Source organism: Lycorma delicatula, chromosome 1, assembly GCF_047948215.1.
Source record: "Lycorma delicatula isolate Av1 chromosome 1, ASM4794821v1, whole genome shotgun sequence".
NCBI classification, from domain to species: Eukaryota; Metazoa; Arthropoda; class Insecta; order Hemiptera; family Fulgoridae; genus Lycorma; species Lycorma delicatula.
Genome location: NC_134455.1, coordinates 26,625,092 through 26,650,602, shown reverse-complemented (window position 1 = coordinate 26,650,602; position 25,511 = coordinate 26,625,092). Strand labels below are relative to the sequence as shown.

The window sequence follows — 25,511 nt, the reverse complement described above, 5'->3', positions numbered from 1 at the left end:
AATCGCCTTCGTAACATGTGCGAGGTGTAACGAAATGTTTCTTTTTCACTAAATAACAAACATAAAAGAAAGCCTTTTTTAAAAATTAAGAAAATTATTAAACTTTTCACGGTATATCTTGCTCTTTTTTCAATAAGATTCTATTTCTTAATGTAACCTTCATTTATATCCTTTTTGGAGAAGAAAAAGAAGTCATCAACTCTAACTTAAAAAAATTAACTGCTTTCCCAGATTTGAGTAAATTTAGTATATAAGTAGAATAAACAAAATTTCAGATACTTTTAATTAAATTCGTGAAAAAGATTATAAAGAAAAAATATCATTTAATAGTAGTCTGATAAAGTTTTATTAGGATATTCAAATTTCATTAATTTTAGAGTTCATTTAAAATAAAAATTCACTTTGATTAATTAGATGACTGGTAATATAATTATTTAATTGCAAACAAATATAAAATAAAAATAGCATTTACGGTAACAGTGAACTTTAAAAAGAAAGTAAAAAAGAGGAAAAAGGAGCAAACCAAACATTATTTTCTTCTTCAACATGTATTTTTTTATGGTAATGAAAAATGATTAAGGTATCACAAAAATAGGCCTAATAAAATTGAAAAACGTCGGCCATTTAAGAAGGTTGTACGATTAAAATTCTTGTATATTTAAAAAAAAAAAGATGATAAAGGAATTTTCAACGTTGTATAACTGCGGCGTACTTTTAATGTTGGCAACGTTAATCACGCAATAGTTTTTGCATGTGAGTAATTAACTGTTTCGCGTATGTGTATATGTGTGTATACACATATATATTTTTATTTCAGAATTTCGCGTAGACTGAATAAGTTATCCTCTCCGCGAGTTGTTCAGTGTTAGAAGAACTACGAATCTACACAATTAACGAACGCTCTTTTTTCTGCAGTAGTAATTCTTTTCTTTTTTTGTTGCAAAATGACGAGGAAAGGAAGTTCAGAATCGTCGAAGTAAGTAAAATACTATATTTTTATTTCTTTACTATTAGGATAATTTAAAATACTGTTTGCTTTGTTCTCTATTATTATTTTTTATTTAATATCGCGAATAGTAGCATATCTAATCCTTAACCGTTTCAATTGTAATATGTTCAATACGTTATGTATGAATAATAATATTTTAAAATACTCTATTTTAGCATAGAATCTTATTGATCCCATAAATTAAGTATTAAATTATATTAAAAAAAGTTTTTTTTAAAATTATTTATTTAGTATGATACGGGATTCATTAAACTACATTACAGTGGCAATCGTATACTTAGGAAATAATGAAATTTAAGCTCTTGGTATTACTGATACTGTTTGTGCCCTTCAGATTTTCTGGTTGAGGAAATGAAATTATTTTTGTATTCATACTTATGAAAGACAGATATTTTTTATCTACCACTTTTTAATAACCATAAACCACATAACATATTATAAAAATTAATCTAATATAAAAAAAATGTTAAATATACAGGTACATACCTACATGTAGGTATGGTATGGTTTAAAAAAAATTCTAATACAAATAATTTAGAATTAAACTCTTCTATTTATTAGCTCTTATTGAAAGTAATTTAGTTAACTGGCAGTTATTTAAATACCAGAGCAGTTGTTCTGGGGTTTTCTGTATTTGTGATTGTTGTAATTTTCATTATTTTTACAGTTATTTTTTTTATTATATCACACAAACTCGTATGATATCTAACAATTTTGAAAGAAAGTTTTTCTTAATGTTATTTACTTGTACATCTTTTTTTCTAGTCTTACATATTTCAATAAATACAATGTAATTAAAACACATAATTTAAATTTTTAGTGTAAAACCTTGTGCAGCTTCTACTCGCTTAGTGAAATTGAACAATTGGTCTAGTGAGATAAATCGTCTAAGAAATGGTTAATTTTATGTGCAATTTATTTATCTTATTATTTCAATATACTTATTAACATAAATTCTTAAAATTACAAAACAGAATTATTTGTTTGACAATATTTTTATAAGTGACACTAATTCTTTATTTAAAGTAGTGGTAGATGTTTTCCAGCTTTTTAAAATGCTGGAAATTACAATTTTCTTATGAAATAAATATTTAATATAGAACATTTAAATTTGATCACATTAATGTAGTCAATGAAATATATATTTAAAACAATTTAGGTAAGTATAGTGTTAAGTATATTAACACAGATTCTAGTCTTGTCAAAATTGTTTAGTAATCAGACAATAAAAAAATGTGAATAAAAATTTTGTTTCTAATTGTGATTGGAGTGAAACTGTTGCATGGGTATTCTTTGTTTCGTGATTCATATGGCAACTGTAATTTTAATGATTGTATCTCAAAATAGTTCTACATTTGTAACATAGTATTCTTTATTCTAAAGATATCTCAACCAGGACTATTTGTATCTTTAAGAACACAATTTTAACTACCATTCACTTTCCGTAACCTATTAACTGAAGGATTTCAAAATGCTCCACTATATAAGTCTGTTATTTAACTTTTCATCTCTTAATTATTTTTATAATATCTAAATTCTTTCTTCTTAACAGTTCATTATTTGTTACAGTCAGTCCAGGAATTCCTCAGTACATTTCTGTGGACCCGTATCTCAAAAGCTTCTAATTTTATTGTAGTAATCTTAGTTGATATTAATGATCAGATAGAATACTTAATCAGGTAGTTTGATTGCATATTTTTACCAATTCATGGTATCTGGTGCAGCTGGACTTCAACCACAACAATTAAGCATTACTGAAAAAGTAATCACTTTTTATTTTACTGTCTCTACGAGTTATTTGTATTTCTTTTTTGAATAAACTGTTCATATTATTTTATTATGTCTGCAGAGCAGAAGTCCCACCTTCTCAACCAGCACCAGTGCAAAATCAAGTTGAAGTCCAGGAACAACCTGGTATACTAAAGCAGATGGCAGCAACAGCTGGAAGTGTTGCTTTAGGATCTGCAGTTGTAAGTAGATGAAACCTAATAATTTTGCATAACCTAATATTTTTATTGTTAAATGTTGAATTACTCACCTCACATATTGTGTTATGTTTTTCCTTGATATACCAAGTAATGTTTCGACATTAACAACAATAATTTCAATGTAATTTAAAATGTTCCTTCAATCAAAATAACAAGAAATGTAGTCTTATGTTTTCTTCTGTAACATAAAATAACTGTCTTTTCTTGTGTTTGAATGAAAAAGAAAAGTACAAACTCAACCGCTTTTCTATATATTATAATATTTCAGGCAATCAGATTGTTTTTATTTTTTTCATAATAGGTGGTTCCACGTTTTTTACTGTTTGTCAAAACATGTGAGTTTCATTTATAGTTTGTCACAGTGACCAGATCAGTCTAACATTTGATAGTTTGTGAAATGCTCTGACAAAACATCAACATCCTATCATTGTGATTTTAGCTAATCTCAATTCTTGTTTTGATGGTAACATTAAGAAGTTCTTCAAAATTCTCTCCTCAAGTTCCTTTTAAACTTAAAAAAAAGTGGTTAAGGTAGCTTCTATATAGATGAGCAGGAATCAAGTGACAGCAGAAGCTCTCTCGTATTTCACTGAGTCATTTCAGAAATAATATACTATATTTTACAGACAATAACCCTATTGTCTGTACATCAGATACCCATCTGATGTACATGTCACAATGGCTTGTAAGGCATTCTGGAATCTGAATAGATAAGTACTTGTTGAAATGATGGTCTAATTATATTTAAGGTCTTTTCAATAACATGCAGCTCTGCGATGAAGACACTGACGATGCTGGGAAGGCCAAACATGTATGTTCTATTGCCAACCACAAAAGCACAACTAACAGAATTAACATGTTTAAAGAGTTTCTGTATAAATTAAATCATCATCATGCTATATTTATAATATTATACAATTTTTCTTGAAAGATAAGCGGATTTGTATACTTGTATTGATGCCGAAAAGATTAAACCAGTAATTTACGAGAGAAGGCCTTCAAGGGGGTAATAACATTGAGTAACAGTAAGAACTGTAGGTAATTATACATTTAGAAATTAGAAAAAGTGATGAGCTCTGATGCCTAGCGGCAGTAGATCTCTCGGCTCTTCCTGATATCTATTAATATGCTGATTGGAGAAGACCGGGTCATAGGTCATGTGGTTGCGGTTTAATACTGCATAGCTACATAATACTACATAGAAGCAGATCATTTGCTTTTGTCTATACCAAAGAAATGGCTTACCATTGTCAACTAGGAGACTTACCTGGGGCTTGAACGAAACTTACCTATAGCAAAATAAATGAATGATTGATTACATAGAGCATCCTAAGACGATGGTTCGTGCGGATGAATTAACCAGGCAGCCGTAGTCCAGGTGGGAATGGACCAGAATTCGGTAGAAGCGAATCATACATACTCTATTAATTCCCCAGAGAGTATTAGATAACATTATCAGCATGTCTAGCATTTTTGGACATTTTATCTTAAGCTACTTTAAATATGTTATCCACGTCATTTGTTGATTAAATCACAATCCTAAAAATCTAACCTCCGTATTTGGTTCAACTGGTTCACCATATAAAAACAGTTGAGTCAACATGCTCCCTGAAGCGGGAAAAGCAATTTGTTTTCTCCTGGGAAAAGATGAATCCAGTCGTTTTACATCACGATTATAAACGAATTATTTTTGGGCAGCCTCTCGGTAGTAGCTAAAGTTCTATATGCAGCGTAAAATAAAAAATCATCCACAAATAACGAACACATTACGACTTTTCGCATGCAGTTTATTGTAGTATTTACGACTATGGGAAACAAGGTAAATCTTAGGATATTTCTCTGTGATATTCCGTTTCTAGTATTAAATAATTGCTTACCGTCTTTCCAACTTATCTCGAAAGGACCGACTATTGAGGAAACACCTGATAAATATTGTACACTCTAATCATACAGTCAACTCGTATTTAGGATTCCTCTCCTCCAAGCCGTGTCATACGGCTTTCGCATGTCGAAAAACACAACAATTAGGCGTTGGTGAAGTAGGAAGGTGTTTTGAATAACAGATTCCATGCCAACTATACGATCTATAGATGAACTACCTTGGCGGGGACTGCATTATTCAGGGAAGGGGGATTGTTGCATTGTTTAGGGAACCTCTGGTCTCTTTTCACTAGTAGAGGTTTGCGTTGTATAAAGTCTTTTTCAGTGCTATTTTTGAGCTGGTGGTCGAGTGTGTTGTTTCAGAACCGTTACCACGGTTTTGCACCCTTACTGTTAAGACGATTCATATCCTTTTCGCGGGGATTCGGAGGATTTGGCGCTCGATTTGTTTGAGCACCAGCCGCATCGCGGCGAAAAGAGTGGCAACGACTCCTGATCGCAAGTCCCTGTTACGGGCAAAGGAGCTTTTATCCTTAGTCCTGCTCGCGCTCTTTTAGAGCGAGAGCCGTAATCTGTAACTGTGTGTTGATCTTTGATTTCACACATTTAATATCCAGTAGTGGCGAAGAGGTGCAAAGAGTGACAGGAGAATACAGAAGGTGCCCGTGCACCGACATTGCACGTGGAGTACAGAAGGTGCAGCTGCTCGTAGCTCGCTGCGGGTAGTCGTCACGCTTGTGGGCTTGTACCCAATATCTCTAAATAGAAGGAATACAGCGATCATTTTGTTCGTATATTTTGCGAATTATTTGGCTGCGCTTTAATGAGAGCTTCATAGGAGCAGATCATTTGCTTTCGTCTGTACCAAAGAAATGATTTACCATTGTCAACTGGGAGACTTACAATGGGGCTTGAACGAAACTTACCTATAGCAAGATAAATGAATGATGGACTACGTAGAGCACCCTAAGAATAGCTCGTACGGACGAATAAGCCAGGCACCCGTGTTCCAGGTGGAAACGGACCAGAATTCGGTAGAAGCGAAACATATATACTCGATTAGTTCCCCAGAGAGTATTAGATAAAACTGTCAGCATGTCCAGCATTTATGGACATTTTATCTTCAGCTACTTTAAATATGTATTTTAAATATATTTTTTTGTTCGTATTTTTGATTTTAGGTCAGGGCATCTCCGACCATGACAGATTTTAGTGAGGTAGGTAAGAAGCCTAGCCAGATGAGGGGGCCGGAGCTTTATCCTTCGACCTCCTCGAACACTGGTCCTGACAACGATAGTTCAGAAGTAGATAAAGGGGTGTCCACACCCAGAAGGGTATGCACCCAATTATTGAAGAGTTTTTGCAAGCCGGGGGCAGGCCTGGAAGATCTTCGCTTTTGGTCCGTGATGTTTTGGCGGAACTGGGTCGTTTATTTTCCTATTTAGCAAACCCCAAGTGTATACTAGTGCTGCTACCAAGAAGAGATTATTGCCTCGACTCGAATTCTTCTGAGCGGCTTTCACAGCTCTCGTCGAGGTTTCGAAAATCTTGCCTCGAGGCCTAAACAAATAACTGTAGCTCAGAAACCGGCCCCGGCCCCCGCCCGATGCAACCGCGTAGGTATTCTGAGATGGTCAGGGGCAGACATGAAACAAGCCAGTCCTCAACCTGAGGTTGCGTTAATAGGGCGGAGGGTTCGACTGTGTTCAGCAGTCAGCTGAAGAAAGACCTCTAGGTTGCCCTTCGGGTTGACCGAAAAGGTCTTAAAATCAGGAACATTAAAGAGACCGGCAAGGGATTAGTTGTGGTAGTGGATGATACGGAGACCATTCAGGCAATTAGAGATTCCATGGCAGTTAAGCGATTGAATGTGAAAGCAGACCCGAAGAGAACGTGTAGGCCCCGTATTATAGTCTATGATATTGACCGTAACCTGACTGACGAAGATGTCTTGTTCCTCATTAGGGAGCAGAACACTGATTTGGATGAAACCGCCTTCCGGCGGGACTGCAGGTTGGTCTTTAAAACGGATAGGCGTGATACCCAGAAATTTCACGGAATCTTTGAGGTAAGTTCTGGTTTCTTTCAAAAATTTACGTCTGCAGGCAGACTATTTATCGATTTAGGGTCCTGCCGAGTAAAAGTGTACGTGGATGTCCAACGATGTTTCAAGTGCTACAGATATGGTCACAAGGCTAAATTTTGTAAGTTTGCCTTTGTGTGTGCCTATTGTGGCGAGGAGGGCCACAAGCATGCTGATTGTTCGCATAGGTCCAAGGCTCCGGCCTCTGCTAATTGTAAGTGGTTATACAAGAATCATGAGCAATCCAGTTGTTAGTAAGGAGTGTGGCTGTTCGTAAGGGCCATTGCGCTGTTCCTTTAATTCCTTAGATGGTTAGGTTCGATCAACTAAATGACCAGGGTGTTTATGTAGTCCAGACTGAATTAGGTGATTGTAGAGAGATGGAACCTCGATGTTGTACTTCTGCAGCATCCATATGTTGTAATTAGGGGTGATCTGCCAGCCTTTCACAGCTGGAAAATGTTTTGTGTAGAGCACACCTGTATATCTGCTATTCTTTGCAGGAAGTCGCCTGATAGTGTTTTTATACGGCAGGTTTCTGACACGCATCATGTTATGGTCAGACTTGCCATTCGGGGACAGAACCTTACAGTTGTTAGTTCATATTTCCAATACAGGAATCCCACTGAGGAATACCTAGCGAGATGGGATAGGATCCTTCGTATTGTGGGTAGTGGTTCAATCCTTATTGCTGCCGATGTTAATGCGAAGTCGCTTTGCTAGCACAGTGGGATCACTGTTCATGGCAGTGGTGTAATTGACAGTTTCATTGTGCAGCACAATTTTGAGGTCTTTGATGTTTCAAAGCATTTGGCCACTTTAGGCCACCGTTAACCGTCGGTACGGTTAACGGACGAAGGACATTTTCAAGTACAAATATTGACATCACCATTGGTAGGGACATCCTTGGCAGGGTCTTTGACTGGTCTGTAGTCGACGACTGTTCCAGCGATCATCGGTTCATACTTTTGAAATAGCTGATGAGCTGCGCGATGGCCACTGGACACTTTCCTATTTACCGGGGGCGCTTCCTGCATAGGAGGGCGAACTGGCCGAAATTCTCCTCTTTGTTGGAAGTTCAGACTGGAGATTTTTTCTCAAGACCTTAACTGCCTGCCATTAGATGTTCTGGCAGAAAATTTCACTTCTGTGGTGATGGCGGCGGCTGAAGCCGCAGGAACATATATCTGGTTGGTGGCCTCGGAATCTGACAGCAATGATGCAGTCTGTGAACCGACTCAGAAGGGCTGTGCAACGAGAGGGTGATACCGAATGGCGTGCGGCCCTAACTTCAGATTACCGCAGAGCGAGGGCTAGGTACTTTCATAGCATTAGGTTTTCCAAACGTAATTCCTTGGCGTTCCTTCGTTCAGGATCAAGGAAATGGAAACCTTTGGGGCGTTGTGTATAGAGCCCTTGGATATAAGCGTAGGAAAGATGTCCTCTTGTCAGCCTTGTCAATCCATGAGGATGAGGTAATTGATAAAGACCGTGTCCTTAACATTTTGCTGAATGATTTGCTCCCAGATGACACTATGGTGGGTGAGATTTCATTCCACCGGTGTGTCAAGCGGAAATTCGCGATTTTCGAGACCGAATACAATTTTCTGAGATCACTGAAGTGGAATTGATCTGTAGTATGTTACGGTATAAGGCCCCTGGATATGATTGTATCACAGTGGAGCTCCTTGTCCGTGCGCTTCCAGTAGTCCTTGGTTCTCTAACTCGAATATATAATAGGTTGCTCTTCGCTGGCCATTTTCCGGCGTGTTGGAAGGGTGGAAACTTGGTATTGTTGTTCAAAGGTGGCAACAAAGATCCTACTATTAGTTCTTCTTACCGTCCACTAACGCTCTTGCCCGTGATTGGCAAGATTTTTCATAAGTTCCTATATTTGCGTATTAATGTTAGATTGGCCACTGATCATTTGCTAATGGACAACCAGTATGGTTTCCGACCGGGTAAGAGCACCGCGGATGCCATACTAAAGGTGATGGATATAGCTTCCTCTGGTCCATGTAAATATGTATTAGGGATTTTTTTGAACATAGCCAGGGCATTTAACAACTTATGGTGGCCCTCTGCTATGTTTAAGATGCAGAACCGTAAGTCTACACGAAATGAACTAGATCAAGTTATTTCAGCCATCGACCGTTTCCCTGCGTGACGGCGGCTCGTAGGTTCGTAAGAGGTTAACAGGTCAGTGTTCTGAGTCTCCTTCTTTGGATCATAGAATTCGATTCGATGTTGCGTTTAAAGTTGCCTTGTGGTTGTTGTGTCGTCGTTTATGGCGACGACGCCCTATTATTGACTAAAGGGGATTCGCGTAACGAGGAAGAGTTCCGAGCTGCTAGTGCTTGTGAAACACTCAGGCTGTGGAGTCTCCCAACATAAGATGATTGTCAGTCCAGAGATAACCGCAGTGATGTTGCTTAAGAGCCCATTGTCTGATATCCGACGAATGGTGCCTCCGGGTATGGTGCCTTTCGGCGAATTTGGCTAGGTTTCGTCTGGTGGGTTCGACTCAATGCTCCGATTGTGGGACTGATGATACGTTCTCTAAGTCTGTCCCCGATACGAGGTCGGACGTTCACGAGATGTTAGGGAACGTGAGAGAATACATTCCTTTCTGGATCTCCGTATTAACTAGATGATCCGCGAGGAGTGGTCTATAGTGGTTTGTTTTTTTTTTCTCGCCCTTGCGGTGTGCAGAGGGAGTTTAATCGAAGTACTTGATCATGGTAGGATCCCGGGTGGCTAGGGTTCCGGCTTAGGTGTTGGATTGGTTGGAGGTAAGCGCATTGGCATCATAGCACGGTTATATTGGTATTGTTTGTGATTCCCTTTGGGACTTCGGCTGGTGGAATTGGCCGCGCCGCCGGGGTATGTTAACCCGTGTGACCAGGGGTGTGGCTGCCCTCCGCCGGTGGTGGTCGAGATTGTGACTTTGTAATGCCACGCAAAACACCATGATGGGACCGGGTGATGTTGCTGGGTTTTTCCCCGACTGCTGAGTTCAGTAAGGGAACTAGGACTACATTTCGTTGTTGCTGGCAACATTTTTTGGTGATATGTTGTGTTTAAATTTGCCTTGAATTTCGAGACATTCACAGAATTGGCTCAATAAAGAAGAACTAGGCGCGGGGTTCGTGCTTCTACGAACTCTGTTAGCTAGTTCAGAGGGATACTATGTAGGACATTCAAGATGCCCGGACGAGGCCTACAGCGAAGGCAAAAGCTGAGTTAATGAGCCACCGATGTAAATGTCCACCGAGGCATTTACATCGGTGGCATCACAACGAGGCCAGGCTTATTACTATGAGGTGTAAAAAGTCAGAGGGCGATAGACGACTCCCGTTAAAGCCCATCAGGGCAAGAAACGGGGGGTGGTGTGGCGACCGGAACGTTACTAGGCGGGTGTCTTCCCCTACGGGTTTGGGATGTCCCCGACTCCTGCGCGGAGCGGACTGAGGTTGTTTTCCCCTTGTTAGGTGACCTAAATTGGTCGACTTAATTGGGTGTAAGTCTGAATTTGTATGTTGCTTAAAACATAATTTTGATTGGTATGAGTGTTGTACTGATTTAACTGTAAACTCTTCGTTTTATGAGGTATTCAAAGTCGTAAACGGTGTTATCAAATTTTTACTAAGCGCGGGGTTCGCGCTTCCAAGGTTTCGGTTAGTTAGTTTGAGGGAATCATGTTAGGTTGGACGTAAAGATGTCCGTTTCAAGCCTACGTGAAGGCGAAATTCGATATGTATTTTACTGATGCAAATGTCTGCCAAGGCATTTACATCGGTGGCATCCCGACCGAGGCCTGGCTGGTGACTGTGAGATGTAATCAGTTAGAGGGTCTAAAGACGATTTCCGGTAAAGCCCCTCAGGGCTTGGAACGGAAGGGGTGGTGTGGCGACCGGTAAAGTCACAAGGTGGGTGTCTTCACCCACCTTGTGACTTTCTATCTTTAAAATCACTATTTGCAATTTATACCTCATAAAATCAGGACAGTATGACGACGTAAGGGAAACTGATAAAATAATTTCCAAATGTGTTCGCCGCAATAATTGATGTGGTAATTGAGGATTCCGTTATTTTCCAATCCAGTCGGCAGCGGAGATGTCATGATTCACACATGGCCCGAACTTTTCTTCATATAGCCGATGATGGCGTTGTCCGAGAAAGGTATCCATGTAATTCAGCCACGATTTCCGTTTAGCACACCGAAACACTAAACGGCGGCATACAGCTCTCGCATTCCTGAAGGCGCAGAGCAATTCTGTCGTAGGGCTTCAATTGAAATTACCTAAAGCCCTGCAACGATCCTTTAGTCCACTCTTGCAGCCTTCATGCTAAGAAACAGCAGGTGGCCTTGGCTTTCCAGATGTTAGAGGGATAAATTAAATTCACTTGCACTATTGAGTATCAGGTTTGTAAACATGGCCGATTGGTAAATCGCGCTACCACTCATTTCGCTTTCACAACCACCAATATAATCGGCCGATTCTGAGATAAATCATTATTACCGACTGAGATAATAACTGGTTTGTGATCTCTTCCAAAGAAATTTTTGGACACACGCCAGTTAGACGTGGAAGTGGGGATACTGTAAACAAGGATAGATCGATGCACGAAAATTTACCTGATGAACTTGACAAACCGGTACAATGCAACGTTCAATAAGCAGAGATCAAAGTTCTGTCTCAGTCTATCAACTATAGTATCTCAAGAAGAACATGATGATGACCCCCCACGAAGAGTGACGGGCGTTGAAATCACCATTTATTAGGCAGGGGAAAGGAATCTTTGAAAACAGACTGAACAGATCATCCTCGCTGATATCGGAGTTTGGGGGAAAGTATAAGTTGCAGATATTCATCTTAGTTAGGTTAGTTGCAGATATTCAGAGATGTTTGTAGCCAGCTAAATACGCGTTTATAATTCGACTTCCTTCAGGGAAACAGCCACACCTTCACATCCTCTACTCTCGCAAACGTAGCTGTGAAAAGACTCTTCATCCTGGGGACGGAGTTGAGTTTCCTGCAGTTACAGTATCACAGGATTTTCTTCCTTTGGTAGAATTTCAATATTCTCACGCTGAGAATGAAGACCGTAAACATTTCACTGAATAATATCTGGACTTGTAAAAAATCCTCTTTTTAAAATATGTAAAACCCTGTGTGCAAATTATTTATTAAATAGATCATCCATTTTTCTTTTTTGTATTTACAACCGCTACTACATCCCCGTAGAGACCTCAAGATGTTAGTGGGGACTGAAAGCCTGAGAGGACATAAATACCGTAACCAGGCGATAATGTTTTAATAGACCAGGATTTCTTGGTAATTCCCTGCGTAATCGGTACAACGAGAACTTTATGTGGTTGTGTACTGAAGTGCTTTTCGATAACTCACTATCAGTCTTTTAGCAGAAGTTTTATCCAACCAATATTCGCTGCTGCAATAGCAGATGTGAGGGACTTCAGTTGCTCTGATAAAGCTTCTACCATTTTGGTCAGTTTTTCCGCTGTGCCTATTCATTCTCTTTTTCTACATTGTTTGAGAGAGCCAGGACAAAACTAATGCCCGGTTTTACAGGATTCCTCATGCTGAGCGGTTTTCTGTTTTCCTGACAAGCCATAGGAAAGTACACTTTCTGCTCAGTATTGGTATTCAATATAGCCTTTTATTTCTTATAAAGGGCGTATTCTCGAGACTTTACCGAGTGTGGACCTTTACAATTTATATATTTTTCTACTTCAGCGCATCTGCTATCATCATAACCCGTACGGCTGTAACACGCACAAACTTCTTCCCTTATGCAACCAATTTTGATGTGACCAAATCCCTAACATTGGAAGCAGCGTCCGAGATTTGGTAACCAACGTTTATTCGGTCAGGAATGGTCTGACTAGAAAAGGTTTGAACTAGCCAGGATACTGTCACATCAACACCATTCTCCTTTCTCATAATTCTCTCCACAGACGTGACTGACTGTAGTGAATTTCTGTGATTTCAGGTAACTCAATGTCAGTGAAAAGATTACTCTTGCTGAAATTTAAGGTCTTGTGGGGCTCCACTATCATTTCGTCTGTCCCTATATACTTACGAACTAAGACATTCCAACATTACTCTTCATTACAGACTTCAATTAACAGGGTGCCACTCCTAAGTTTTCACAGATTTCGTAGAGCCATAAGCTGTTATGATGCACTTACTTAACGAAGATATACACCTACCTCGTTGTAAACCTCAAGAATATTTAACACTCTCCGTAACTTTTCTAGTTCCCTTATCACTAGATAAATCTTCGGATGACAAGGTCTGTCGAAGTTTCTTCAAGTAGACCAACAATCACTGACCAATTGTTAAATGGGACAGAATTTTTTTACCACTAGTACCGGCAATTTAATGGACTACTTTAGAAGAGCACGCGCGTACTGGAACTAGGGCTGAGTACAACTAGGTTCATCCTTATTACGAAGAGCCGTCCATCCATCAACACGATAATTTCTACTTTGTGTTACGATCGCATTTCATAAGGTGTCGCAACACTACCGAGTGTAAGTGTGAAAAAACAGTAAGATGTTGTGTAAGAGTATATGTTGTAATTTGCATAGTGTTTGTGGGGTGTGGTGTATGTGTATGGTATAAAACATTCAACAGCTCTGTGTAACAGGAAGAAAAGTTGCAGAAATAAATTTTCTCTGAAGAGAGAAAACTTTCAGCCTGAATTTCATATGAAATATTTACGTATATATTTATATTCTAAAATTTACTTAAAGGTCATTCTAGTTAAAACAAACAAAGAAATAAACAGAAAAAATTTTTTTTAATGTTTCTCCAAGTGCGATAACCATTACCTGAATTCCTTTTTTGCATAAAATACAGATTTGTAAATACAATTTTTCTACCACTCTTACTTTAATTACGCTTCAAAAAATATAAAGGGAAAGTATAGTTAAAATCTGTAAAATTTATAATTTTGCATGGCCACACCTTTGTTAGAATGATTTTGTTGATGCTTTTCTTTTATAAATAGTCTAATCTTATTTATAAGATAAATAAAGCCGCTAATCTTATAGCGGCTTTCCATCACCGAAATGTCTTGGTGGAAACGATCACAGTGTTCGTCACTTACGTCTCCGAGGTTGTCCGTGGAAATAATGAGTGGAATAAATGTATTTTAAAAGATATATTACATCTCATAGCTCTGTATGAAGTAAGAAGTTTATTAACAATATCGTGGTAATTGTCGGATTTTTGTTTGCCGAGAAAAGTTTTGCAAACGTCTTTAAATGAAGTCCAAGCTGCACTTTCTACATTATTTAACATCGAGTTAAATACGTCATCTTTGAACAACTCTCTTATTTGATGACCAACAAATATTCCTTCTTTAATTTTTCCTTCACTTACATTCGGAAATTTCTGTCTGATGTACAAAAATCCGGGACTATCATTCTTCATTGCTTTTTCATTCTTAGTCCTAGCTTGATATGGAGAGGGGGTAAAAATATTTTTTTGGGCTCAACTATAAGGGCTCATGAATAATATTTTTCCCATTTGAAGTTAAGTTGTCTCGTTTCTCCCACTCCTTGGTAACGTAATATTTATCCTTAGCTCGGATGTCCCATTCGCAAAGAAAACACATGTACTTAGTATACCCTAACTGCATGCCTAAGAAAATAGCTATAACTTTCAAATCACCACATATATTCCGGTTATGTTTTTTTATAACTTATTTTTTCAAAAACATCTTTCATCGCATCGTATGTCTCTTTAAAATTAATACCATAAGGGATTGGTATCGTTGTGTATTAAACTATACTTGGACGAATCTATGAAAAGGCGCCAGTCCTCAGGTTTATGAACTTTTCCTAAGTGCAACATAAGCTCATCAATATTTGTGCAACAAACTAAATTATTTTCATCAATGAAATACTGAGAAAATTCTTTTTGTCGGCTTCGAAAGCCCGAATTTTTGTATTTCTTTGAAGTAAATTCCAACCTTGCAGTCTTGATCCTAACAGTTCAGCTTGATTTTTTGATAAATTTAAATCCCTAACCAAGTCATTTAATTCACCTTATAAGGTGTGCCTTATTGGAAGATAATTCAAAATCAAAATCATTGTCTTCTGTAGTACTATTGCCTGATTCTTCATCGCTGCTTTCGAAACACATTCACAGGTTGCTCAGAAACTGGAATAATTTCACTGTGAGGTACAGGCCTGATTGCAAATTGCAATGAAGGATATTTTATGTTATGTTTAAATTTTTTAGAAATTACAAATTTTTAAGATTTTTTAGGAATTTCTAAAAGTTAACCAATCGGTTACATGATCCCTTGGTTCTCGTCAAACCATAGGTACATCAAATGGTAAGGCCTTCCGTGTACCTTTCAACCATCCTCTTAAATTTACAGAAAAATTAGTGCATACTATATGAGGAGCCCACATCTTATGTGATCACCAATTTTACACTGAAAGTACATATGATATGCATTTTAATTAAAGGTGTAATGTAATTTTACGGTAAACTCATCACATATATAACAAAAGGCATCCACATCATTAACACAATTTCAATGCATTAAGACATTATGATATTGCACTGTTAACAAACTTAAGACAGCAATAAAACTGAACAAAATTAATTCATCAAAAATCCAGTGTTCAATACAAACAACACAGCTGTGTTTTTAGCTACATGTTTTGACCTGCACAGACATGATTAATCTTATCCATGAAGTATCACACTCCAGTATTAGATATGTCATAATATGCAACCATGTGATATGATTTAATTCTTTGTGTCTAGTATTGTTTATTGAAAGCTTACAAATTACTTTAACAAAATTAAACAATAAAAAAATGAGCTAACAAAATATAATATAGGAGCTTAAATTGCTAACTATATGTTGAAACATGAAAAAAATTCTTTAATTAAAATTAAATAAATTTTCAAAAATGGTGGGTGATAGAAAGCCTTCTGAGTTCATATTCGTTTTCAGCATCAAAAAACAGATTAAAATCATGTATCGAATGTTAGGAAACAAAAATTATGTTTATTAGTGTTATTACTAATATTATTAGTGTTATTACTAATTTAATTATAACTAAACCATGAGATTATAAAACGGCAGACTTAAAATAGACATTTGAAGAAATGTTCTTCTAATCTTTTCTTCACTTTCTTAAATATGGAAAAAAAATAGTTCAAAATATATTTTGAACCGTATAATATAAGTACTCTAACCGTAATTTTCATAAATATTTACAAATTTTAATAGACTTTCAGAACTATCTAATAATTATGCTTCCAAAAAATCTTTGCAAAACTGATTACACAGCTACCTTTCAATGTAGATAATTAATGATTCTGTTGTTAATGATGATTAAAATTTTCCCAGTTAGTTCCCATGTAATTTCAAAAGTTTGTAGTGACAATTTTTTAATGTTTTAAAAGTGTTGATTACATTTTGTAATGTATACTACCATTCAGTCCAAAATGCAATTAAATTTTCTATTCAGCTCCACATTAAAAAAAAACACCTTACAAGAACTGATATAGATTGTTTTCATTATTGCATGTATTATAGAAATTTAATCATGCTTTGTTATTATATAACTTAACTTTACAAACTAAGTTTGTTTAAATTGTTTGTCAACTTTAAGCATATATACTAATTAATGAATTTCATAAACTAAAAAAGACTTATTCAGTAAACTTATTTAGAACTTATTAAGACTTAAGACTTAAGTCTTATTTAGTACTTCTTGTTAAAAGACAACCAACTTATGATTAATACTGTATTATACAGAGTGAGCAACATAAAACTGATCAACGTAGAAACTGCTGCAGAATCGGTAGGTTATGTTGGAATGATATTTTATGAATATACAGACAAAACATAAAATGTAATTTAAATTTTGCGCTTATTTACCTTATTGTTACAAAAGAAGTTCAAAATGAGAGTCGTCTGACGCAATTGTGTCGATTTCTCGTTGAATGTTTACCTTAATTTCATCAATATTGTAGGGATTAGATGCATAAACTCTCTCCTTTAAGTAGCCCCAAAGGAAAATTGCAAGTAGACAATTCTGAGGAAAAGGAGGCCACCGTCCTGTGCTGACAGCTCATTGTCTGTATACTTCAATTATTGCACAGTTGTAATGCGGTATGGTTTCAATTTTAATCCGTGAAGAATTTTACAACAAGATGTGTATTTTACACCAGATTGTTGTCTGCGCTGGGATACAGGCACTCGGAAAATTTCTACGAATACTTGATGTGATTCTTCAAACGATCCAGATTGAATGTAGACCCTCAACTAAAGCAATCCTTTCCTGGATTGATTAAGGCATTTTACACAAACACAACTGCACTCACAATACTGTACTACATCAAAACCTATACTGCACTGACATGTAACCACCTGACAAACAGCAGTAACATATACATCCACTGCTCGTGCTAGTTGCGTGTGTGACTTTCATAAGTAGTGTTGGGTAGCGGTTTCATTATGGATTCGGTTTTATGCTGCTCACTCTGCAAACTTGCATATCAAATAATAATAAACTAAAAAAATCTGGATATATTTTCAACCCCTCTGAATTCAATTTGAATTGCTAATGTCAGCCAGCTGAGTTACAGTTAAAATGAAAGTATTTTAATTTATTTAGCAATTTTATCAAGCAATATAACCAAAGTCGTTAGGAAAGTTCTCGGCCTGGCAGAGAGATAACGAAAGTATGACAAAATGATGACTATGAAGTTTATCATGTATGATTTAATGACATACTGCAAAGGTTAAAACGCGTACTTTAGTTGTTTGTCGAGTAAAGAAAATAAGCTTTGACATTTTCTGAAATGAATAAATTGAAATTCGAACAGTTATAAAATACTTTGTTTTAGAAGGTTTAACCCCGGCCAACAAACAAAAAAAACAGTTAGATTCTATTTTAAAGGCTTCTTCTCCTTTGTTTTTGACTGTAAAAAAGTGGGCGACTGAATTTAAACATGGTCATACATCCATTCAAGATGATGAACACCTGGAATGCTGATATCACCAATGGCATCATCACAAAAATCCGTAATGCCAGTGTTAAATGATCATTGACTGAAGATACACAAGCTTGTTGACATTGCAGACAATCTCAGTAGACCGTGTTCACAATGTTGTTTGTATGAAAAAGCTTTCCGGTCAATGGGTGCATTTGTTATACCACTCTGACAAAAACACATTCAACTGAACACTTCTCGAGGGTGTTTACTTATGTAATTGCGATTCCGCTGAGTTTCTTCCACGTTTTACAACAATAAATGAAATATGGATTCACCATTACATACTAGAGACCGTTCAATAAGCCAAACAGTGGATTGGAGCAGGTAAAAATATGCCACTGAAAGAAAAAAAACAGTACCTTCTGCAGGTAAAGTCATGACTACAGTTTTTTTTTTTTATTTTCAAGATGTGGTGATCTTAATTATCTAGAAAAACAAAGGATCATCATCTGGGAGTGTTATGTTTCCTTATGTATCAGTTTATATTTAGGCTAAATATTCACATCTGGTCAAAAAAAAAATGCTCTTAGCGATTACTTCTTCTTACCAAACCTGAAGAAATGGCTTGCTGGATGAAGTTTTATCTCCAAAGATAAGGCCAAAGCTGAGACTAGCGCTTATTTTTCAGAGTTGGAAAAGTCATGTTACTGAGGGTATTAAAATGTTGGAAAGTCGTTAGTGTAAATGTATTGAATTGGAAGGTAACTACATTGAAAAATAAAAAAAGTTTCCAAAAAATACTGTTTTCTTTGTCACGCCAAGAACTTTCCAAACAGCCCTCACAAGGTAACTCAAATAACTTCCCAAAGACACTCCACAATATCAATTCCTTGTATATTTACACATGAACTGTTAACTATGAAAAAAAATTACAATATATATATTTCAACAGGGTCATTCTGTTGGACAAATGTTGACTGGACTATTCAATAGATTTCGAAGTGAAAAAGCACCTGATCAACCAATTTCATCAGGAACTACAACTCTTGAACCAACTAATCCATGTGCAATGGAGATAAAACAGTTTCTAAAATGTGCTGAAGAAAAAAGTGATAACCTTGCTTTGTGTGAAAAATTCAGAGAGGCTTTCCTTCAATGCAAGGCAACACACAGTAATTGTCTTAACATAACATTAAAATCAATAGTATAGTAGTAATTAATTTTTCTCTACATTATCTTTCTCATTTCTCCATTGAAAACTTTTATTCTATGTTTGTACAGTGAAGGAGACAGTGGTAAAAATAATTACCATTTTCCCAGCTTATGAATTAGAATATTTGATTTCAGAATTAAAAAATAATAAATATAGACCACAGTTTACTTGTTGAAGGGTGTTAAATATTCAGAAGGTAGATTTGTAATGAGTTTATATTAAGAAATGTATGGTGCAGTCACACTGGTTAGCACACTGAAAATGTATCAATATGCTCATTGTTAAGATATACTTAAACTGGGAATAAGTGTTTACATCTGTTGTCCTGTTAAAAATCTCACATAAGTATTAGAATGATAGTAAAATTTAAGCAAGTTTAAGAAATTTTTCCTGACCTGGTGAGTACAGAATTTTTCTAAGTCCCACAGTGTTTCTGATTTGGCTGGGGAAATTATTTCCTTATAATTCCATATCCGTACCCCCAATCCCAAATCCCTCTTGGATCTACGTGATCCATTCCCGGCCGCATATGTTACCCCCCAAAATTTTTACCCCTCTCCAAATCCGACCTCAGATTTGGAGGAATACATTTTACCCCACCCACCTTCGTTGGCAGAGGGCGAGGTCGGTTGTGGATGTTACCGCATCCTCTGATGGGATTGCCCATTGGATCAAGGACTGGCGGATTTGTGAGGAAGAGCTGGCAAGTGACCACTAGGCTATTATGTACACAGAGGAGTGTGGAAGGTCGGGAACCTCTACCCGCAGTCAATGGTGGCGGCCCTCAGAACTTCAGGCCAAACGTATTGTGGACAGATGGCTGATCGGTTGGACCCTGCTCGGGCGATCACATCTGAAGGGCTTATGGAGGTATTGTGTGATGAGTACAGTCGAGGCAGACGACCTGAAGGGCCGGCAAAGAGAAGAGTCCACTGGTAGACCGATGAGATTGCTATGAGGAGAGCAGCTACAATTGCTGCTAGAAGGAAACTTCAGAGAGCAACGAAGAGAGCTTCCAATGATGTAGACGAGTTACTTGTTGCATACCGATAAGCAAGAAAGTCCCTTTGTGCGACCATTCAGGAGGCGAAGGCGAAAGCCTGGGCGGAGCTGGTAGCAGATTTGGACGTTAATCCGTGGGGGGGGCTGCATAAAAATTGTCATGAATAAGTTTGGCGCACCCATCCCCTCTATCTCGAGAGACAACACTTCAGATGGTCGAGGAGCTGTTCCCAGTAGTTGAAGCTCCGTGGAATGAGATAGCCCTGGAGCATGAGCAAAAATTCTCCACTGAGGAGCTGAGACTGGCGGCTAAGAGAATTAGTGCAGATAAGAGTGCGAGGTTGTACGAGGTCCCTGGATCTCTCGTTAAATTAATGGTGACAAGACATCCTTGGGTCGTACTGGACGCCTCTAATACAGCTTTGGAGAGCTGTCGCTTTCCTTCCTGTTGGAAGGAAGCGCGGTTGGTCCTGGTGCCAAAGAAGAAAGACATGCTTGGGAGTGGTGTCTCATATAATCCGATATGCTTGCTCAGCACCCTGGGCAAGCTGTTGGAAAGACTTATCCCTTACTGGCTTTGGTGCGAGGTGGAAGCGAAGGGTGGACAGTACCCTGATCAATATGGCTTTGTTAGGTGGAAGTCCACAATTGACGCGTTGAAACGCTTAACTGAATGTGCTAGAGATCGAAGTAGCGGCACTGGACGTTGTCGGAGGATCCCGTTAGTGGTCCTCCTAGACGTCAGGAACGCCTTTGGTAGTCTCCAGTGGCCGACTATTATTGATGTGCTGAGAGAGAAGAATATAAGTGGGTGTCTCCTTAGCATAATTAACAGCTACCTACATTTCAGAAGGCTTAAAACCTCCACAGAAGATGGTTAGTTGGTTTTAGAATTTGGTCACTATTAACGTCAAATCAGGAGTCGGTTCTCAGCCCACTCCTGTGGGACCTCGCTTTTGATGGGCTTTTGAGACTTGAGTTTGATGGGGACGTTGAACTTGTTACATATGCAGATGATTTGCCCCTCCTCGTGGCCGGACACACTTAAGCAGAAGTAGAGGAGGTAGCCAATAATAAGGTCCGACGAATAAGTTGTTGGCTTGAGGCGAGAGGTTTACACTTAGCACCTAATAAAACCTCTGCAGTAGCGTTGGTCGGGAGAAGAAGACTGCGAGAAATGCAAATTAATGTTGCTGGGACCAGTATTCCCACGTCGGGGTGCGGTTGGAGAGGAGACGAAACGACAATGTCCACCTTCAGCAGACCTTGGCACGTTAATAATCAGACAGCTGTTGATAATCTCGGTAAGCTTATGCGTAACCACAGAGGTCCTCGTGCTTCTAGACAACGTATAATTGTGACGGTTCTTCTTCTATCATATTTCATGCCATCCTTGCGTGGGAGAGGCTCTTGAAAAGAAAAGGAATGTAGATAAAATATCATCGCTTCAAAGACATGCTGCGTTGAACATTGCGTCCGTGAATGTTCAAAATAGCATTTTGTGAAACGCTATTGAGGTCATCTCCGGGATTTCCTTGGTGCGGCCGCTTGCATTGATGCTTCGGCGGGTTTATCTTGGTATGACTAAGACCGAGGCTAAGGACTTACTTCTTCTGGCAAGGGACCTGGAAAACCTCACTTACTGGTCTACGGACGGGTAAATTAATTCCGAGAATAGATGTATGGGTGCAGAGAGGACTGGGTGAGGTAGGTTTCTATATAACGCAGCTCCTTTGTTGATATGGCGATTTTTAAGCCTACCTGCATCAATTTGGCAGGAGAGCATCTCCTCTATGCAGGTACTGCGATCTTGAAGATGCCGTTGAGCACACAATCTACCAATGCCAGCGGTGGGATGTGGTCAGCAACAATTATCCTGAAAACTAAAGCAAGAGAAACTAGAGAATGGGATACAGCCTGATTTAGGACCCAGATCGGTAAGAGGACTGAAGATCGCCCAGCAATCAGAGTTCCATACAAAAGACCTGAGACTCAGGCGAAGAAAGTGACTTGAAGGTGAAGGGGGGAAGGACAGTCCCCTGTGGAGCCATCGTACGTCTGCACTTGTGCAGATGGGTGACAGGGATGAAGCACGGGGACTCTGAACCATTGGACCCCTGGACTCTAAAGGCACCTCCTGGGCCCATGCAATGCTTAAACTGCAGGAACAACTCCAGAGGAGGAGAAACAGTGAGATAGGAGTTTTAGTCGGTTGGGTGTGGGTACACATAGGCTCTTAATAATAACATCTAGCCGAACCCGTGTGAGTCTGACACCCCCCCTATTTATGGGGATGAATAAATAACATTTCTCAGACTCATCTATAAAAAAAAGGAAAATTTGACAAATTAAGAAAGAGTAAACCAGAAAAAAACAATGAAAGCTGTACAGGACAATGAACAACCAAGTGGTCTCCATTAGGCTTTTTTGTTAAGATGATGAAAATAATTTTAGTAAAACAGTACTTGTTTTCTAGGTCCTGTAACAGTTGTAGGTGACTTGATATGAAACAAGATAATCCTGAAAATGGTTATCGGTGCTCAAGAGTATACCATGGGCAAGTACATGCCAAGTGAAAGATTAAGTGGATTCCTGTTGCCTTTTTCATTGTGCCAACTAATGTATTTCAATGTTGCACATCATTAGGTTAAACCCAACAAAATGCCAGTGATGATATATAGCCATACAAGTGACAGTGTTATCACAGAGATTTGGAGGTTTAATAAATATTATACTTCTTTTATCTCAGGAACTTCACTTGTGTGACACATGTAAGAAAGACTGCAACAGAATGTATAATGTATATTTGATGTATTCTTGCATATTTTATAAAATATGCCTAATGTGTAACTGCTTTTATATAGTAGAAGATAATTAATTAATTATTGTAAAAGAAATTCTCCCATCTGCATCATAGTTGGTTACAGTAGTATATTAAAGTAGAATTAGGAAATTTTAATTTAAAAAAACTTGAGTGTAATTAAGTAAAAAAAATGACTGATGAGAGTATATGGAGTGAAAATAACAAGATGTATGGAAAATATTTTTCCATACATATTATTTTAGGATACAATTTCTTATTTAAATTGAAGTAAAATTATTATTAATTACCTCAATCAAGATTTAAACTATCTGAAACAAAATAAGTTTAATCTAAAAGCAGTTTGAATATTAAAAATTTTCTTATTTTGTTGCTAAGATAAAACTTACAATTTGTCATAATCTTTTAAAACAGCACAGAATAGTCTTTAGGTACAAGTCCTGAAAATTGGATTTTAATTAATCCCTACCATGTTATCATCACAGTTTCTGGAGTATAACAACCATAAAAAAGATAAAATAAAAAACAGAAATTCTTTTTTTAGATGCAAATAAAAATAATTCTGTCAGTAAGGACCTGTTGAATGACTTGTTAAATCTGCCCATGTAAGTAAGCATGTAAGTTTTTTGAAGATAAAATCTACAATTTTAATAAATAAAAAAACTCCACTGATTGGATGTTTTTTATAAATCACAGAAATACTACATAAATCTCTGTACATAATTCTACCAAATAAAAATACTGCAAAGATTGTTTTTCATCTATTCTATCTAAGGAAACTTAAATACTTACAGTAAAACAGAATAGCATAGTCTCAGTTTTATTACTTATATTTATTTTATAAATATACAATTATAATTCAATATTTGGTCCTCCACAAGTGAAACATTTTTTCTTATTTTGTGCACTAATTCATTGTGACAATCCTCCTCACCACAAGGTAAGTTTTTGGATCTATTCTCCTCTAATAACTTTTAAATGTTAAATTTTAAGAGTATAATTAGAGATACACCAGTATTAAGAGCTCTTAAAACAATTATATTAATTTGAATTTTAGAAAAATATATTAATTTTAAATAATAAATGGAAAATGCATTCAAAAGCAGAGACCCATTTGCCTTGATGATAATGAATGACCAATAAAATTATCAAATCAAGTAATAAATTTTCAAATGAAAAATACAAGAATCTCTTAAAATATATATTATATTTATATTATATAATATATTTTCCACATAATCTTAAATTCTAAAATTGGTAAATTTTAAAGATGATAATATTAACAAATAAGATACCATGTAAACTTTGAATATTTTTATTATACTGGAGTATAAATTAATTGTTTATGATTTAAAGATTTATTAAATTATTATTGATTCATTACATCTGCTAAGTAATAAAATTCTTTTTGTTGACAGGAATTACATAACTGATGAAAAATGGTTGAAATGAAAAAAGAATGTAAAACAATACAGTTCAAAAAAATTGAGATTATAATGAATTGTGAAATTTATACTTTAATTAACTCAATTTAGCTAATAATAAATAGTTGTAAATGTTTTTCTTAATACAATTTGTTATTTATATATTAATAAATTTTTTGTGATTTGAACAAACCTTTACTGAAGAATGAAATATAATATTTTTTACGAACTTGTATTGTTTATTACCTGTATTTATTAATTTATAACTTGTATTATTTTCTCCTCTTTGAACCACCTCCTCACCAAGGATTGGCAGTCATCATCTGGTACTCATTTCTACTAGTCTAAAAATAGATTCAATATTATGAATATTAAATAGCTAAACCTTGCAATTTTCACTTTCTGTAATTAAGGGAATTCATTTCATGTAAATGATGAACTAAACAATGCATTGTGGTTGTAAATGAAAAATCTGATTCACCCCCTGAGAGAGATGTTTAGCTATAAATGGTAACTAAGTGGAAAAATAGATTAAGTTTCTGTAGTAAAAAGACTGTACTTTTATGCAGTATTTATTTTATTTAACTACCCTTTTCATTTACAAATTATGATTGACTGTGCATTATATTTCAGCTACCGCTTTAATTTAAAAGGAAAACTGAAGGAAAGGAAGAAATTGCTTGGAAGGAATGCAAAAATTGGTGAGTACAGAGGGTGTGGAATAAGTTTAAATTTCAAGCCCACAAAACTGTCAGCACATAATGCCAAATATTATCATGTTGTATAATTATCTGTGGATTGTCAAACATGGCACATATATCTTATAAGGCATGTTAATGTCTCTATGTATCACACAGAACTTTCAGTCAACCCAACTTCCAAGTACCTTGTTTTTGTACCCTTGTTTGAAATTTCAGAACACTGTCAAGAGAATTTTTTTACAGAGGATTGTATTTAGAACTTTTTTATTTATTTTTTTTAACCTCCAGGACCACTGTTAGGTATTACTTGTTGCGAACAAATTTACCTGAATTTTTTATTTAGTGGCAATGTTCCTTATTTTGCAATTTTTCTTCTGGGTCATAATGAT

The 25,511-nt window shown here is 36.7% G+C and overlaps 1 protein-coding gene across 1 annotated transcript; it reads left to right on the top strand.

Moving 5' to 3' along the window:
- Positions 1 to 746: 746 nt before the first annotated feature.
- On the top strand, positions 747 to 24,541 carry LOC142318064 (coiled-coil-helix-coiled-coil-helix domain-containing protein 2-like). The gene is made up of 4 exons (XM_075354589.1): positions 747 to 976; positions 2,859 to 2,979; positions 18,914 to 19,133; positions 24,416 to 24,541. Exons 1-4 carry the CDS (start codon positions 945 to 947, stop codon positions 24,424 to 24,426), a joined length of 384 nt encoding a protein of 127 aa, XP_075210704.1. The 5' UTR covers positions 747 to 944; the 3' UTR covers positions 24,427 to 24,541.
- The last annotated feature ends 970 nt before the right edge of the window (positions 24,542 to 25,511 follow it).